Source organism: Lepidochelys olivacea (genome assembly GCF_965140295.1).
Source record: "Lepidochelys olivacea isolate rLepOli2 genome assembly, chromosome: 10".
In the NCBI taxonomy this organism is placed as follows: Eukaryota; Metazoa; Chordata; order Testudines; family Cheloniidae; genus Lepidochelys; species Lepidochelys olivacea.
Window position 1 is genome coordinate 67,742,385 of NC_140420.1, and position 18,485 is coordinate 67,760,869.

The window sequence follows — 18,485 nt, forward strand, 5'->3', positions numbered from 1 at the left end:
AAACACTACCATTGTCCCTATTCTAGACATGCTTTTTACAAACAATTTCTAGTTATATGATTCATTAATTTAAAACAAATTAACTTAGCTCTCTTGATATGTGATGGGGTTTATAGCCTAAACATCTGTCATCCCCTCTTCACTGCAGAAAGGATTCATGGAAAGCAGTAGCAATGTAAGGTTCTCCAGACTACTTTGCCAGGGATATTGTCACTCTACTGATATGAGACAGGTTGCAGGCTTCAGCCTCTTTGCAAAGGATCATGGCTCTCTTCCATTCAGTCCAGAGAATTAGTGTTCGAACTCTATGGAACGTTTTTGAAATTTTGTAGACCATTTCGATATGTTGGGTGTCTATTTCTGATTGACCATTAAGGTTACTGACCCTATAATTGATACTTCCATTTCAAGTCAACAGTCCAAATCAAGCTGGTAGCATCTATCAGCCTGTCTGTAACATTCTCATCACATATACTCAGGACCAAATGCTCAAAATCCTGTGCACAAAATTGTGCGTAAAATACATCACGTAATTTGCTCATATGTGGGCGTGCGGTCACCATAATTGTGTTGCAACTGTGTGCATGTAGTGTTTGAAAGTTTTGATGCTTGTCACCAGAAGCCATAAAGTGACCTCTTTGTATCTCTTACAGATAAGAGCAGAGCAGGTGCAAGGTGCATACTTCTTGCCTGAGTTTGCACTTTCTCCACAGGGGAGTTTTCTTGAAGATACAACAGGAGAACAATTCCTCATTTACCGCTATGATGATCAGGTCAGTATGCTGTATGTAAAAACAATAGAGCTTTGTCATATTCACCCCATAGTGACACACTAAGAATTGTTTGAATGTTCCTGTGAAACAAATTAGTCATTCATTTTGTATTGCTTTTGGATGGTGCATCAGGTTGGAATACAGTGAATCAAATGATAACACATTAAACAAGAAGCAAAATTAGAGAAGTTAATTGTAGAAATTAAATAACACTTTGTAGAAATAAAACAAACTTATGGAAAAGTCTGATAGAGTTTAATTGAGAGGAACTCTATAATGTTGTGAGGATATTTAATAGATTTCTACAGAAGTACTCTAAAATACATGCAACTAATAACAATTGGCATTCTTTCTGTGGGTCATTTGGACTATCTAAAAGAATTCTGTAGCAGGGATATAAATTTCTATTAAGGAAGACGTCTATTGAGATATTTAAAAAACCTACAGAAATCATATTTCATTAAATTCTATGACTTTTTCACAGGGGAAACTTGTTTGTATGTTAATACTTTACAACTGTATAACAGCATATAGACAATAAGTGATTTTCATAACACCTCTGTGACAAGTCTCTCAATTTTTCTAAGTTTACACAGTCAATTGTAGAGCCAAGATTAGAACCCAGAAGTTCCTGGTCCTGTGCTTAGTTGCCCCAAACTTGCTGCTAGTTTTCATATGTCACTTTAAAAAGAAATCAGAAATATTTATTATTTAGAAAGCCTATTTTTATAAAGAAAGATTAGTGAATGCAGTTTTCCAAATGACCAAAAGAACTGACTTAGCATTATGGGCTGAATTATACTGGAAAATGAAGTATTGTATCTTATAAGTTGTTTGAATGTTACTGGGTATTTTGTATTTCTAGCTTATTTAAGAGGTCAGTGACCTAGCATGTTCTTAAAGTGAATTGCAAAGAAACAAACACAGGGAGCATCATAATGGATGAAGCAGGGTATCTGGAAAGTAACAAACTTTGTATCGTAATTAAAAAACAGTAATGCTTTCTCCAGACCCTATAGATAAATTATACTAAACATGGAATACAGATATAAATGTACAGAAAGTACATGAAAGAAATCCTGTTAATCTTGGCAAAAGATCTAAAGTAAACCTAGGAAGTGTATGCCATGCTGTGGAAATTTACTCATACCACAATGTGTTCCAGAAACCTACTGAACTTCACTTCAAAACTGTCTGAGTTGCATTTGTAGACACACAGAGTGCATTTTTTAATGTAAGCGAAGTAGGAAGATTCTTAGAAAACAAGGCACGAAAGTGAAAGCAGAGCAGTTCTTGCCCTCGGGTCTGGGTATGCTGTCTGCAATTGATTGCCAATTTTATTGTGAAGGGCGATTTCATCACGGTATCTTTTTTTTAGGAAAAATATTGTCGTGTTTAACCACTGACTCTAAGGGCAAAGACTGAGATGGGCTTTGTAGCCTCTTCTTGCCTAAAACTGTGTATCTGTTTAGGAAGAGTTAAAGGAGTAGTTAGAATCTGAAAACATGCTCAACTACTGTAAATTATTTGTTTGAATACTGTTGAAATGTATGAACAGTAATTCGTACTTTGTTACCCTAGAGGCTTTTGATTGATTTATAGAGAAGGTACCTAGAGGAGCTGTCCCCTGGACTCCACACCTGGGAAAGCAATAAGTTACAGAATAGTAAACCACAGCTGCAGCCTAGGCTGCATTTAATGACAAACTTGTAAAAAACCCAATAAAGATTATACACATTTTGATGAAAATAGCTTCCATTGAATGGAGCAACATCTAGAGAAGAAGACAATAAATCCAAACATAATTGAGTGCATTTCAGAGACTTTTAATCAATCACAGTACACTGTATGGTGAACACAATAGCTCATTTCTGAAAACGCCTGTTCCAAATCCCATTGCAGTCAGTGGAAAGATTCCTATTCACTTCAATGCAGTCTGGATCAAATCCTGCCTGTGAACAACCTGAGTAGTTCTTCCACAGACGACATGTAACTCTGGAGCTTGCTGGCAGGAAAAGGGCTTTTTTTTTAGAATTAGCCTGATGCTATACTACTTACAGCTCCTCCCAAGAAATTAAAATTAGTCATCTTGAAAATAACTTTGGATTCCTGGAACTCTTAAAATAGTAGACCTACAAATGAAGAGCTCAAAAGTAAATACAAATAACAGTACTAGTGCTTTAGAATGGGAAGTCTGTCCTATCGGATTTTTTAATATAATATCAAACCGTTGAATTCAAACAGTAATTGCTATAGCTCTATGGCTGAGCCTCCTGTGAGTAAATTAAGAACTCTTAAATGATTGGGAAAACTCTTTGGCAGAATTGGTTAATGATATAAATAAAAGAATTTATAATAATTAAAGCTACTGTTACTATCACTTATGAAAGTGACACATGTTTGAGATAAAAGATAGATTATTCCTATGAATTTATATATGTGAGTGTATGTGTGTGTATAATACAGAATTTACCATATGCCTGTTAGTAAGCTGAAACCTTGAATGTATTAATTCTCTATATTTCATTCTGGAATGGAAGAAACTCTAAAGGCAGAATATGAAATTCTTCACCAGGTAATTCTCTCTGAAGTCTCTGGGCTGGATCGTCAGCTGGTATAAATTGACATCAATCAGTAGAAAAACACCAGCGTAAGATCTGAACCATGATTATCTTGGTCAGATTCTTGATATGGTTTAATCGTTGGCAGACCTCGGGAGCACCATTTCCCACCTTTCCCAAGTATCTATGAAATAGTCTGTATCTTGAGTTGCATTTATTTTGTATTCAGTTTTAATGCTTAGAAAATATGGACAAGTTCAGCAATCAGTTGTTTTAGCATCATCATCATTGTCATGATCCAAGATTAGTTTCCTTATGTTCTCCAAACACAGGAATGTTTCAAAGAAGTTTTCTTTGGCTGTTGTGTGTGATATTTTTCAAGCAGTGAGCCAGTTTAATCTGGACCGTTCATTCCTTTGTTAGTAAGTAATCTTGGTAAAATAGAGCTGTTACTTAAATATTCAATAGTATTTGCTATCTTAAAAGACAAGCTTAAAGCAAGTAAGTATTAATGGGAACACATTGTACTCTGTTCTAGCCCGACAGAATTACATATGGATATACAACATAGTACGTTTTGTTCTGGTTTGGTCTGGCAAGAGTGTGCTTAAATTTTTCTACAAGATTACACTAAACCTTTCACATGTTGGGTTGCTGTGAGTATACTAAGGAATTACAAGCAGATGAAGTACTTTTCTTAGATGGCTTCTGAGACCACTGTTAAATATGTTTGATCAAATGGTTTTTCTAAGGAAATCTATGATTGCAGAAGAAACTGTGTAGGGCCTGCCTGTCCACAGTTAGATATTCTTGTGAATGTCTGTATAAAAATAGTATGTAACATGGTTTCTTGCACATTTTCTCTTTTATCTTCAGGGAAAAATGAAGACAGTAAATTAAAACTGGTACATTCAAGGGTTTCCCAAGAGCAGAAACTTGCTCAAACATAGAAGGATGCATTTTCTAATAGCTCCTGGAATGTTAAATAAGCTACATCTTGCACTGGTACCTTGTGTACCACAGTTCTAAAAATCTATTGAGTCAATGTCATTTAAATCGAACTTAGTTTGAAATAAATGTTGGTATGTGGCCAAAGATCTTGCTTGCCCTGAGAAATGCCAGACCAGAAAGAAAACTTCACTTATTCCCCCTCACTCTGAATTTGCTTTTAAGAAAACAAACAAACAAACAAAAAAAAACACATCCCATTTTGAGATGCTAGTTGTACTTTGCCATAAGGAATAGTTTACTGTGCTGGGGTTTTTTTTGGCTTCTCACCTTTTAATCTACTACAAGGAAATATTTTTTTTCCAAAATACTAGTAGTACTGGAAATTTTTCTTTCAGAAATAAAATGTTCTTATTTTCTGACACTCGAGGTACACCTTCCAAGTATTAAAACCATTCCATATGACAGACCACCAACAAAGACAGCAGTGAGAATTTGTTTGGTCAAAAACTATTTGAAGCACCTTCCCACTTTGGTTGGTTGGGGAAGACATATTTTGAATAAAGAGGGTATCTTCCCTTGTTAAGTGAGAAAAGGCTTTCTTGACTTCTTTGCCTCTAGTGGATCTTGCATCATCTAAGTTTTGTGATGTGTGTGTCATCTTAAACTCCTAACAAGAGAGTCATGATTTTGGCATCAGATGTGGAGCTAAACTGTCAAATCTTGGCAAGGAAACAGTTTTTCTAAACAAATCTTTAAAAACTTTGAGCAGAAAAGAGGGTAAATATTAGATTCTTGAGAAATCACCCAGCAAGAAATTAGTATAATGGAAATCTGCACTTGGAGAGTTCAGAGAGTGTGTTTGGATGCTCCAGGTGAGATGAAGGCCAGTGTGTCTGTTTCCAGTATATGCTGCAATATACAAGCTGGTGTAGCTATGATAATATCTAGCCTTCCTCTGGATTTGCCAGCAAAAGAAATCTACCGTGGGGTGCAGGTCAAACTAGGGAGACTGAAATATGTCTATGTATGCCTGGTCCTCCAAGAGGACACACATCCTGGCTGTCTTGTAAATTAAAACTATCGGAATGATATTATAAAGACCTGGAGGACCTCAAGGATGTCAAGAGAAGAATATCTGAGCTCCTTTTACTCTTCCAAGTACATATTAAGCTAAGGTTCATGTAATAACACAATGCTTTTAAGATGCTGTAATCCATAGTAAAACACAGAAAACAATGTGTTAGGTCTCGCTTGCAATGGGGCAAAATTGGAGTAACTTCATAAATTATTCTGGATTTTCACTAGTGTAACTGAGATCAGAATCTGAGATCAGTGACCACAGTTTGTTCAATAAGCATAGGTGAAACTGGATTATCTCTCTGTTGGACTCATATTCTCTCCAGTGAAACCATGGGCTCCACTTCTGTGTTTATAGTGCATGTTTTCAAACACGTTTCGAAGCTAGCTATATGTCTTTGGCCTTAACATGAAATTTAACGAACTGATGTAAATCCTCATTTGCCAGCTCTTACTTCTCATGTGTCCATGCGCAGTTAGCAACAGATTTGTATTTACTGTGTAACATACAAGGAACACTGTATGCAGTGTTGTTGTAGCTGTGTCCATTCCAAGATATCAGAGAGGCAAGGTGGGTGCGGTGTCTTTTACTGCACCGACTTCTGGTGGTGAGAGAGATGAGCTTTTGAGCTTACGCAGAGTCCTTCTTCAGGTCTAGGAAACTTACTCAGCGTGTCACAGCTAAACAGATTGTTTAGCATATGTAATTAACACATTTCAACGGACTATTCAAGGTGAAGTGGCTCATTAACACCCCTTCAGTCATGGGGGGGAAAGGGACGGAGGTTGTTACTGGGTTATATATTGTTGTAATAAACCATAAATCCAGTCTGTCTATTCAGTCCATGATTTTTAGCATCTAGCAAAGTTATGAATTTAGGCTCCCAGGCTCATCTTTTAAAGGGGGTGTGCAGGTTTACTTTAAGGATGAAGACTGATTGGTCAGATAGAGTGTTCACCCACAGGTGATATAGTGTGTTTTGTCTTTTATCGTTTTCCTGTGTGAGTTCATTCAAGAGCATAGTGATTGTCTGGTTACACCCATGGAGTTGCTATTGGGGCATTTAGACTGCTGGATGAAGTTATTCCACATGTTGTGATAGGCATGTATGGGATCCATGGATTGGATAAGGTATGTTGTGGGGGTGCTGATCATTGCAGCAGTGGAGATATGTCTGCAGGTTTTTCATTTGTTGTTATGGCAGGGTCTGGTGCCGCTTTGTGTTGGTGTGTTCTGGTCTGTAGGGAGCTTGTGACTGATGATGAGCTTGGAGAGGTTGGGGGGTTGTTTGAAAGTCAGAAGAGGAGGTTCAGGAAAGATTTCTTTCAGGATGGAGTCCCCATTGAGTATGGATTGTAGTTGTTTGATATCTGGTATGGGTTCCAGTTTGGGATGGTAGGTGACAACTAAGGGTGTCTGGTTGGAGGGGGTTTTATTTCCGTATTGAATCAGGTTCTCTCAGGGTATTTGTGTGGCCCATTCCATGATGCGATGTACTTCTTGGGTGGAGTGTTCTTGTTTGGTGTAGGCGGTTCTGAGTGTGTAGAGGTATATATCCTGGACTTTCTCCTCTGAGCATATTCTGTGGTATCTGAGTGCCTGGCTGTAGATAACAGATCTCTTCGTTTGTTTGGGGTGGCTACTGGATCTATGAAGGTAGGTGTGATGATCCGTGGGTTTCTTGTATATGGTTTCTGGAGGGTTCCATTGTTGAAGCTGATTGTGGTGTCCAGGAAGTTGATGCTGGTGTGGCAGTGTTCCACAGAGAGTTTAATGGATGGGTGGTGGTTGTTGAAGTTGTGATGGAAATCTATGAGGGAGTTTAAGTTGTCTGTCCAGATGATGAAAATATCTTTGATGTATCTCAGATACAGCATTGGTTTACTGGTGCATTTGTCTCGAAATTCTTCTTCAAGGTGGCTTATGAAGAGGTTGGCATTTTGATGGCTCCTCAGACTTCAAAGGGAGTTGAATAAGGTCATAAGGTTGATAAAGCTGTGTAAAGATATAATCATGAATAGGTGTTTCGTTGTTTGTGAAATTTAACTAAGGATGATTTCAGGTGCTCATTTATATTGACTTCTCTTTTCCCTTTCCTTTACTCTCTGTCTTTTTAGGTTTGTTTGTCACTATTTTTTTTATGAATTTAAAGAAAATAATTTAAATATTTGAATAAAGAATTTTAGTTCCTTAATCAGCTGAAATGTGTTTTTGATTTGGGGAGTCAGAAGTTGGGGCTGGGAGGCATCAATGAAAGACTAATGAAAATCACTTACAGTTCAAGGCAGATCTTGTCTCATGAGTTGATATACTATAAATCAAACATTATAGCCTTGTTTGAAATTTTAGATGTGTTTACGTTTGTTTAGGCTAACTGGTTGGCTGCGTTTCAGTTAACCACTTGTGGGTAGTTTGTAGCCAGCTGATTCCTGAGTAATTAAAGCAGTAGTAGTATATTCTTTGCATGATAGATTGATGAGCTAAATAGTCTTTTTAAACAAATGTTAGTTCTTTTGGCAAAGTGGATTGTGGATTGGTAATTCTTTAAGCTCTGACTAACATTTTTAGGTTCAAGGGTTTTGTTGTTTGCACTTTATACTATAAATGCCACATATAGTAGGTAGAGACTTTTCTTGGTTTGGTTTTGTTCATGTTACTTAGGTTTGGCAGAATTCAATTGTAATTAAAAAAAATTGACAGATAATTTTGGTGTTTATTTTTAAGCATAGTTTTCAATTTTTATTCATTTTAAATTTTCACAGCTGTGGGAAGTTATAGGGGGTCAGACAATGGGATGGGGGAGGGAAGGGCTTCCAAACCTAGTATTACTGTATAAGTTCTGACTCTGGAAAAAGATCAGTGCAGGTGGGCCCTTATGCGCTGCAGCAAGTGGGTCTCTGCACAGGCCCTTTTGCAAGATCAGTGCCTTAACATAGAGTTTGAAAACCCTATGTCTGCTTGAAAATATAGTTAGCCAGTTATAAACTATAGTATTTAAGGTTTGGTTAATTAAATACCTGCCACAAACAGCAAGTAAGAGTTTGGTCCTGTCCCCATGAAGTCTGTTTTGCGCCAGAAGCTTGGCCTTATTGTGGTTGAGATAATGCTGTCTTTACCTAACTAGTGGTGGAGGTTCCCCATAGCATGAAGCTGCTGCATTAACCTTCTCCAGGTGCTTCCCAGAGAGGGCTTGTCTGGGAAGAAAGGAGCATGGCCAAGACTTCCCTACTCTGTAACAGTTCTTGGATGCTGGAAGGGCTCATTGGGTCTCTGAGGCTGCTCTAATTTACACAAGGGACCAACTGACTCCAGCTGGTTCCAGGATCAGGGGAGAGCGGGGAAGAGGAAGAATGAGGGTGGCATAAAGTTAGCTTTTTTTCTCCCATATGCCAGACGCTGCACTGTGCTGAGAACATCTTGGGCACAGCCCAGGATTGGGTCATTGACTTGAGTGGGAATAGGATCAGGCCCTAAGATGAGAAGAAACATTTTAGTTATGACAGCTGATTTAGATTTATTTTTTAATAGGGTGAACACAATTGGATTATTAAAACATTATTTTCTGATCTTTTTGTCCACTTTAGTATTTTCCTTGTTTGGTTAATTATATTTTCAACAATAAATTGTATCTCTCAGTTGTATTTGAGGTCTAATTTTATTTTGAAAATATATGTTTGAGTGTGATGTGAGTTTGTGTGTGTGCCTCTCTCTCTCTCTTTTGCCCTGTCTCTCTCCCGAATGGGGTGATCCTGCAGACCTCTACTCATGCAAGTAATCTCACTGAAACACATGAGTTACATGAGACGGGAATCTGCAGGATCCACCCTGATGAGTACATGAATGTGCATGTGTCAGGACTATTCTCATAAGTATGGTTTGCAGTAGGACAGAACCCTTCATCTCTTGTCTTGCTGTTTTATCTCTCCATCCTCTTCTGTGCTTACTGTGAATGTTTCACACTCTCTTTTAAATTCCACTTTACTAATTTTTTCCAGTTTCAAGGCTTTCTATTTATAACTCACAAATTGTTTTTAAATTCCTAGTGGTATTTTTAGATTAGCGCTTTAATTCTCTAAGAGCTACTAGAAAGTGGTGCACATGAAAATAAATCCGTCTTGAAGTTTTGTATTTGTTTCTGTTATAATCCGTTAGTAACAAAGAAAACATCTGATTTAAATTAACAATGTATATACCAGATCTTTTACATGACATCCTTTGACTGAAAGATGAATAAATAGAGTGAAATGTAAAAATTGTTAAACCCTCTTTAGCATTGCACAGGAGCATTATTTTCAGATTTGTACAAGATAATTAGCACATTTCCCTCCCCACCAGTTGGCTCATGTACTTATCCAAGAATTGTGACATTGATAAAGGTTTAGCTTTTGCCTTCTAAATTAAGATGCTAAAAAGGCTGGAGCTAGCTGAAGAGATCCCTTGCTTAAACAGCTCTGACACATCACTGCTCTCACCTATCACTGAGAGTTCATTGAAATACAGTAGAGCAGTGGATGCTTCTAATTCAGAAAAGATATACTTCAAGTACTGCAGGAAGCATGTCATTTGGAGCTGTATTTGTATGTCCAGGAAAGCCATTCTTTGGCCTCTGCATGGCCAAAGAAGACATTAATATGTCAATGGACTTTTTCTGCCTATAATCAACTTATTAACACAGTTCTGTTACTAAAGTGGTATAGATACATTTTGTAGCAATAGTTTTTCACAGGTTTATTTTAGGATATCTTTTCTCAGTCATGGAAAACATAGATTGCATTTTATTTTTAAATAATAAGGGTAAACTGTTTAAAAGCTGTCTGAAAAGCTAAAAAGTAAAATAATTATTTAATTGCTGAGTGTTTTAATAAAAATATGTATGTTTAATTTGATATCTTTTCTGGGCTGCTTTCATCACAGACAACATTTAGAGTTGCTGTGAGAATCTGTAGTAGCTACTGTATGTTAGCGACATGCTAAACATATAAATACTTAATGTAAAAACAACCCTGAAGATGTTTCAGTTAATTTGGCTCAAGAAGGATTCTGAGTGCAACTGTGGCCTTGCAGAATTCACCATGCTGAAGAAGTTTCAACTAATATAGTCTCATCACTTTGCAAGATAGTCTGGATAATTTAAATAAAATAGTGTGTCAGAACCAATATAGTGCGTATGGTTATGTGGAAAAATCTCCTTACATTCACATTGAATCAGCAATTATCCTTTCAATGTCTCTCCATCGTGGCAAGTAAATTTATGGTACATGTTGCATGTCATGTCGATCTCCAAATACTTGAAGCTAAACAAAGTCCTGTTTAATTTATATCTGCTACTAATTTTGCAGATACATTCTTTTATTAATCTGCATTCATTAACTATTTCTAGAAATAGTTAAAGTGGCAGATATTGTTAACACTTGTATAATGAACCAGCCATGGGACAGACCCATTAATTCCAGCTAACGTATGGTAGTTTTGCCACTTAAAACATTTATTTCACTCCACACTATCTTAAAAATAATTGTCAACATTGACAATGATTTTGATTTATTTACACCGGCTCAGGGTCTTCAAAAGCTGTTTGGCCACAAGGAGGATTGCATACACTCATTAAAGATTTTGGCGGAAATAGCCAAAACACTAAACGTAGATATCTGAGTGGATCTTCTCCTTTTTGGATTAATTTTAGTAGTTGTTGACATCTGTGTTTCTTCTTCTTATTTTTAACATTTACCAAGGATTACACATTGTGATACATGTCAACATAGACTAAGAGGCATTCTGAGCCTTTTAATGCTCTTAATGTCAACCATAAACTGTACTAGGCTTTGTAACATGAAATACTGAAGTGCTGCTAATTAACAGTAAAAAGGGGATTACATTCTTTATTTCCCAGCTCTCAGTAGCTGCCATGTTACCTATAAATACTGTAATAATATGTCTTTGTGAATGTAACCAGTGATCCAGTCACAATGTGATTTAAGGTAGCCACTCTCTCCCTTTCCTCATGATTCCATACATGCTAAAATGTTCGGTTGCTTTATAAACAAATTTCTCAGTTTGGAACAACACTCCTGTTATATGGTGTCTAAAGCCTCTACATTTGTTTGACAGATGCTCAGAGAGAAGGTCAAAAAGTCCCTTCCTGAGCAAAGGAAAAGATGACAGTTGACTGTTCCCACTGCAGAAACTGTAATGGGACCCATCCACGGTGTGGGCTGGAGGATGGGCAACTGCTTTCCCAGTTTATGAAGGACGGGCAAGATAATTTGTGACTGATTAGGCTCAACAGCAAAAATTTTCTGAAGTGTAGCTTTTAAATTAACCTGTAGGAGCTGGTTGTGAGTGTAGTAAGAAATCTATAGGTTTCACTTTGCTTGCTGATTTAGGACTTGATCCAAAAACTCCCATTGATTTTAATGGGCTTTGGTTCAGGTCCTACACCATTAACGTCAATGGAAGTTTTGCCACTGACTCCAGTGGGGTCAGGATCAAGCACTGAGGTGTTATAGATACACCAACAGAAATACTGTCTAATGCCAGGTTAAGCAGGTAATGGAAAATTGGATAAATACTAGAGAACATGAACACCCCTGTTGCTTCATTACTTTTCAGGGAAAGACCCTTAGCTATAATATTTTCAAATCTGATGTAATAAATGCAAAAAGCTGTAGGAAAAAACACATCACATAGAAAAACCTCACTAAGTTGCACCAGTGATGGACAGATTCCTTGACAATAATAGAATTTTCTGAATTAGCAAGTAAGTGAGCAAATACACACAAAGCACAAATCATGAAATGTACTGTGTTTTGATAATATTAGTTCTAACGATTTTCTACTTCATTATTTGTATGATGTGCCACAGCACATCATGAAGTCTTAGCAAAATGGACCTCTTTTTAGTACGCTTCTATTGCATCTTTAGTGACAATGTGAATAACATTTTGTATTATTTATGTATCCTGTGGATCAGTGAAGTTCTTCTGGGTACTTTTAATTTTGATAATTTTGTATGTAGTTAAGCTGTTGTAACAAACCTCACTCCCTAAGCCAACTCTTCAAACTTCAGTACGAGGCACTGTAACAAAATACTTCTTGTTGTTACACCACCTACAAAAATAAACTTACTTCGCATATTGCTTACACTGCAAAAATTAAGTACTTAAAATACATGTCAATATTTGTAATAGGATGCACTGGCTTAAAGGCATTTTTTTTCTAATTTGCCCTTTTGGATAGTAATAGTAGACGGTACAAAATATATTCTCTTACGAGTAAATATTATGTTCTGAAACCCCAGTTCTGCCACCTTAAATGTTGATTTGTGTGTGGGGGGGAAGGGGGGTCTACTTGCAATAGCAAGGTAATATTCTAGGTGAATATACATAACAGAATTGGCTCCTAAAGAGAAAATTTTATTACTTGGGCTAAATCAAAGCCTGCCCTTCCCTTTTTATCATTCCAATTCAAAGAGAAGTTTTGTTCCTTCTGCAAATTTTTTTAATACTTTTTGCCATGAACCTGCCAGTTAATGTTCATTCTTCTTTGCAGCATTAATGTTAAGGCTAGAAAATGTTCTGTTTTTCTCATATTTTCAGCTCTGTGTTGTAATGAACATGAAGGGAGTGAGTGAAAGTCTTGTGTATCCAATGCCCCTGTCAAGTTGACTTGCTGTCTTTTAGTAGACTACACCCCAGAACTGGTTTAAAAGTAAGGTTGCCACCCATCCCGTTTTCACCTAGACAGTCTGGGTTTCGGCTTGTGTGTCCGGATGCCATTTGACAAGCCCTGATGTTCTGTTTTTTTTGATCTGTGGAAAAGATGGCAACGCTAAGCAGAAGGAAGGAGGCATCACAACAGCAGCAGCCACTCCACCTCTGGGGCCAGGTTACTTGCGCAGCTTGCGGTGGTGCATGGCTCTGTGTAGCCTGCAGGTAGTGGGCAAGGCAGCCTCGGCTGTGCTGATGAAGACCCTGTGAGTGATGGGGGTGGTACCTTGTGGGGGGAAGAAGTGGAGCGGGATGGGGCCCTGGGAATCCAGTTACCAGCATTAGAAAGGTGGCAACCCTATTTAAAAGATTGGGCCCAATCTTCAGGTACAAAGAGACAGTGTAAAACTTGTCCCAAAGCAGGGTATAAAGTTCTGCAGTTTCTAATCACATCCCAAATCATCCTCTGAAATATGCTGCAAGGCAGACTTAAAGTACTACATAGGGCACAAAGGTTTTGCTGAAGTCTGTCAGAAGATTCATTCTGCATGGTTTTATTAAGTACTTCTGTGAGTTTGGACAGAATGTTTTTAGGATTGTACACAGAACATACAGAACAGATGGTCCCTGCCCCCAAAACCTTACAGTCTACAACCTGACCCTGAAAACACTTTTATGCACATGTATAACTTAATTCATGTGACATCAGTGGGACTGTTCACATAAGTTACACACATGGAGAAGTGATTCAGGGATCAGGGGGTGTAGTTCTCAATTCAGTCCTTTTGAAGTACATGGCAAATCTCCCATCAGACCCATTCCTGACCATAGCAAACAGCTCCTGAGAGGAACCAAGCACCTTCCACTCACATTGTAGTGAATGAAAGTTGAAATAATTCATCTTGCGTGATTATGTCCATCATGCTTTCTTTTACACACAATACAGCAATGCACAAGACTAGTTTAATGATGTATGGTTATTTAAGCATTCTCATAAAGCTTATAGTGAATCAGTCATTCTAGCCTACATTTTACATTTTATGCTACTTTTGTTTTTTAAGAATGAGGGATATAAATTCCTTTTTGTGCATTGACAACATCAGAGGTTTTCTCCAACTTACGAAAAAATCCAAATGACTGTAATATTTTCAAAGAACAAACTGATGGAGACTGGCCCGTTGTCAAAAAAGCACTGTAAGAATTAAGTTGACTGTGTTATGATTTAATTTTAAATTAACTTATGGTTGTTGACAACATTCATATTTCATAAAATAGGTGTGGGGTGCAAGTTTTCTGTATTTCCTACCACTAAGAAAAAAACATTAATTCTGACATCTGTTTTTAACACTTTCCCTCATATTTTTGGAAGAATGCCTGGCAAAAGCTGGAAAGTGACTAAGAGATCAACTAAGATGGCCTAAGGGCCTGTTCCCAGCTGGTACAACATCTGGAATGTTACATATAGTGGATAAATTCAGAGCTGTAGTTTAATAAGATTGGTATTCAAGATTTCGGCCTACAGCATAGGAAAGGACAGTGAAACTGACCATACATAATGTGTCTACGTACCTGAAATACAATTTGCTAGGTTTTTGCTTTCATTTTGGCAGATGCCTCATACTTTATATATAAACTTTCATCTAGTATTGTTTTGGAGCTTTACGAGATACTCAATGAAGTCATATTGGTATTATATCCAGAATCTTATCTTAAGGTATGTCAGGGTTTCTTTTCTTTTAATTTTTTTTCTTGTAGGAAAAAAGTGCTAAAGACAGATTTTATGAGTTGACTAGAAACAACTTAAGTTGCTACATTTGGAACTTGCTGACAGGAGATCTTGTGAAGGCCAAAAGCATGACTGGGTTCAAAAAAGAATCAGATAAGTTCATGGAGGATAGGTCCATCAATGGCTATTAGTAAAGCCCTGTGCAGATTCAAATTTATATCCGTGGATGCAGATAGCCGTGGATATAAATTGGTATCTGTGGAACCACAGTGGCAAAAGGAGAAGAATGTGGGGTTGCCACTCCCAGGAGCCAGTGCCCGGCGCTGGCAGCTACTCTGACATGGCCGCACTGCCACAACCCCATCCCCGATCCCTTCCACACAGGTGTATGCATCTCCTGTCTTGGGGCATGTGTGCTGCTTAAACACAAGAGTGTGACCAGGGACAGCTACCTGTTGCCCACCCCAGTGAGAGGGGCTGAGGGCGGTACAGCTGTGTACAGAGGAGCTGACAGCGTGGGGGACTGGCTCCTGGGAGCAGTGGCCCCACATTCTGCTCCTTTCGCTGCTGTGGTTCCCAGGAGAGCCCTGCGGTTTCACACATACCGATTTATATCCGCATCCACAGATATAAATTTGTATCCATGCAGGTATCTAGCCATTAGCCGAGATGGTTTGGGACACCACCCTATGCTCTGAGTGTCTCTAAACTTCTTGCTGCCTGAAGCTGGGAGTGGATGCTAGAGAACGGATTGCTCAATAGTTGCCCTGTTGTGTTCGTTCTCTTTAAGCATCTGGCACTGGCCAGGCCACTACACGGCTGCTACTCTGAAACCTGTTGTAAAACAGAATACTGAACTAGATGGGCCATTGGTCTGATCCAGTGTGGTTATTCTTATGTTCTCATAAGAGTTGGGAGACCGTAAGACCAGATCTCAAAAGGTTACATCAGACAAGGAGGGAGCTGCTTTCTTCAAAAAAGGATCATGCGCTCCATGCCCTGGTTTATGCTACATTCTTAAGTAAGGATTCTTTTTGTTTGTTTCATGTTGAGATGCTGTTGGCCATTGACTGAAGCACTTCCCCTATGAGAGGTGAGCCATAAAAATTATGGGGCTTTGGGTAAAATTTTCAGAAGTGTCTAAGTGACTTAGGAATGTAAGTACAGCTAGCCAAGTAGTCTGATTTCAACTTCATGAAAATTTTTGAGGTTTTGGGAATATTTGTTCTCCCAAACTGGGACAAAAAGCCAAAAACATGAACATTTTCAAGTCAACAAGTCTGGTCAGTTTCATCACTGCTATTTAGTGGTGAGTGGCTATGAAATTAACAAGATTCATGTAAGTTTTGCAAAAAGAAAAGGAGTACTTGTGGCACCTCAGAGACTAACAAATTTATTTAAGCTCACGAAAGCTTATGCTCAAATGAATTTGTTAGTCTCTAAGGTGCCACAAGTACTCCTTTTCTTTTTGCGAATACAGACTAACAGGGCTGCTACTCTGAAACATGTAAGTTTTCAGTCATCTGTTTCTAGGGCTTCCAGTCAGCTCAGGTAAAACATTTTTCCATCTCTGCAAGCTAGTTGTTCTTCTATTCAGAATAATTTTCACTTCTTTAGAGACTATAAATGAGGTGCATTTAGAAAAACAACATTTCTGCCTGAATCAAAACATTATTTTAAGCAAGAATATGATGTCAACTAACTACAAGGCACTTCCACATGGGTTTGGGCTTGAGTAATATATACTTGAGCAAGTATCTGTTAAGTACAAACCAAAATGAATTGGCTGGAGGAAAAGAGAGGCAGCAGTGGAACGGGGTGCAAAGGGGACTAAGGAACTGGGATATTTTTAAAAGCAAGACAGACTCACTTGTGTTTCTGTCAGGTTTCTCACTGTAGGGATCTGATCCTGTGTTCCTGATACAGACAGAACTCCCAGTTGGGCCCTATATTATCTGAACAGCATTAGATTATATGGATTAAGTTAAACCATACAGAACAACTTTATTTTGTTACTAATACTGAGGACTTGCTTAGAAGAGTAGTTTCAGATTAAAAATAAAGGATGTGTGCTTGATTCTCAGTTGGAATTTAATAATCATGTTGTACCAGCTGTAGAACCACTGGAGAAAATCTATAGTTAGTGTCAACACCTTATCTATTAAAGACCATTTTGTATAAAAATTGGTAACAAATTCTGTGATGTCCTGCTAAACCAGTTGTGAGTCTGAATTTATAAATTGTTAAGTTAATGAGTTGCTATTCCAGGGCAGAATAATCCCTTGCAATTTGAGAGTCTGGGATAGTCCACCCACAACTTTTAGTTAGGTTATATAGTGTTTTATGTTAGCTATGTGAATAATAATGTTTATGTATTTGGAAAGATTTTAAAATAGGGTAGAGGACTGTAATGTCCTGTCCCTTTAAACATTTGAGCACAAACACTTCTCCAGTGCAAAACCTCACTTTCATGTTGGTTTCAGTTTTGCTGCCTGAACAAAAAAGCAGCAGCCACAGCAGACAGCTGTGTTTCTATATTATCTGTTGTGTCCAGATATAACAATTTCTACTGTAGGCATAAAATACTAGTGCCAGGAGCAAAATGATTTACTCTCTTTCATATTGTACTCTCTATGTTGCTGATTCAGTAGAAAGGTAATACAATACAACGTGAGATATAATGTTTCTGAATCTGCATTACCTGTGAACAGCAAACTATTAGAGTATTGTGTAGCCCATTTTTCTGCTTGTTTCTTTGAGCTGTGTAGTTATATTTTAAAGTGGAAATATTTTCTGGCTTACTGCATTTAAAAAAAAACACATAATTGCTACTTATCACTTATCCTGAGCCATAAATAGGATACGTTTCATGTCTTGAACAGAATTAATTGTTGTAATTGTTAGAACAGAATGAAAATAATAATGTTAAATAAAATGCACACTGTAAAGAATAATCTAGATCTTTTTTTTTTTTGCCTTCAGCTTGCAGCAGCATTTCACATTTTATAATGTGTGAATTAATTAGCTACCACTTCATGAAGGAATGCTGATTTAAATAGTTATCCGTGATGGTTATACAGGGACCATCAAGTTTTATTATACATAGGTCCACAATATAAATTGCCTCTTTAAAAAAAATTGTAACTATTTTTTGCAATGCATATCAAATTAAAAGTGAAAAGATACACATAAAAAACTAGATTTAGGAGCATTCCTGGGCTGCTGTTAGGTGATAAGTACTCCATGTATTACTTATAAAGATTTATGTTCCCTTGTTACTACAGTTTATCTTACTACCCTTATAATTATTAACCTTTTTGTTAAAAGTACAATTCTTTCCACTAAATTAACATACCATAGGTGATATATAGTGAAGAATGCATTTCCAGCAGGTTTTTTGCCAATGAATAGTAACAGAAATGCATGCAGATACTATTTAAGTTTGTTTGGCAATAGTACTGATTTTTTCTATGTATATTTGCCTTCGAGTAGGATGGCTTCTGCTGATTTTAAGTATTATCTAGAGGGTAGATTTTTGTCATATGAAAACCTGCCTGAAACCATTTGTTTTAGTGTATAATAAGTAAAGGTATTACTTACCTGGTTTCTGTTATTGCTCATATGGAATGGCAAATGGAATGCACTTCCAAACCCGCATGATTTGGTTAAACTCTGATCACCCATGCAAGT

The 18,485-nt window shown here is 37.5% G+C and overlaps 1 protein-coding gene across 1 annotated transcript in view; it reads left to right on the forward strand.

The window, feature by feature from the left end:
• The window catches only part of ADAMTSL3 (ADAMTS like 3), a 279,550-nt gene that overhangs the window by 41,096 nt on the left and 219,969 nt on the right, over window positions 1-18,485 (forward strand). The window contains exon 3 of the mRNA XM_084642460.1: window positions 654-773. Within this exon, the coding sequence (XP_084498586.1) occupies window positions 654-773 (120 nt within the window). The remainder of the gene's footprint in view (window positions 1-653; window positions 774-18,485) is intronic.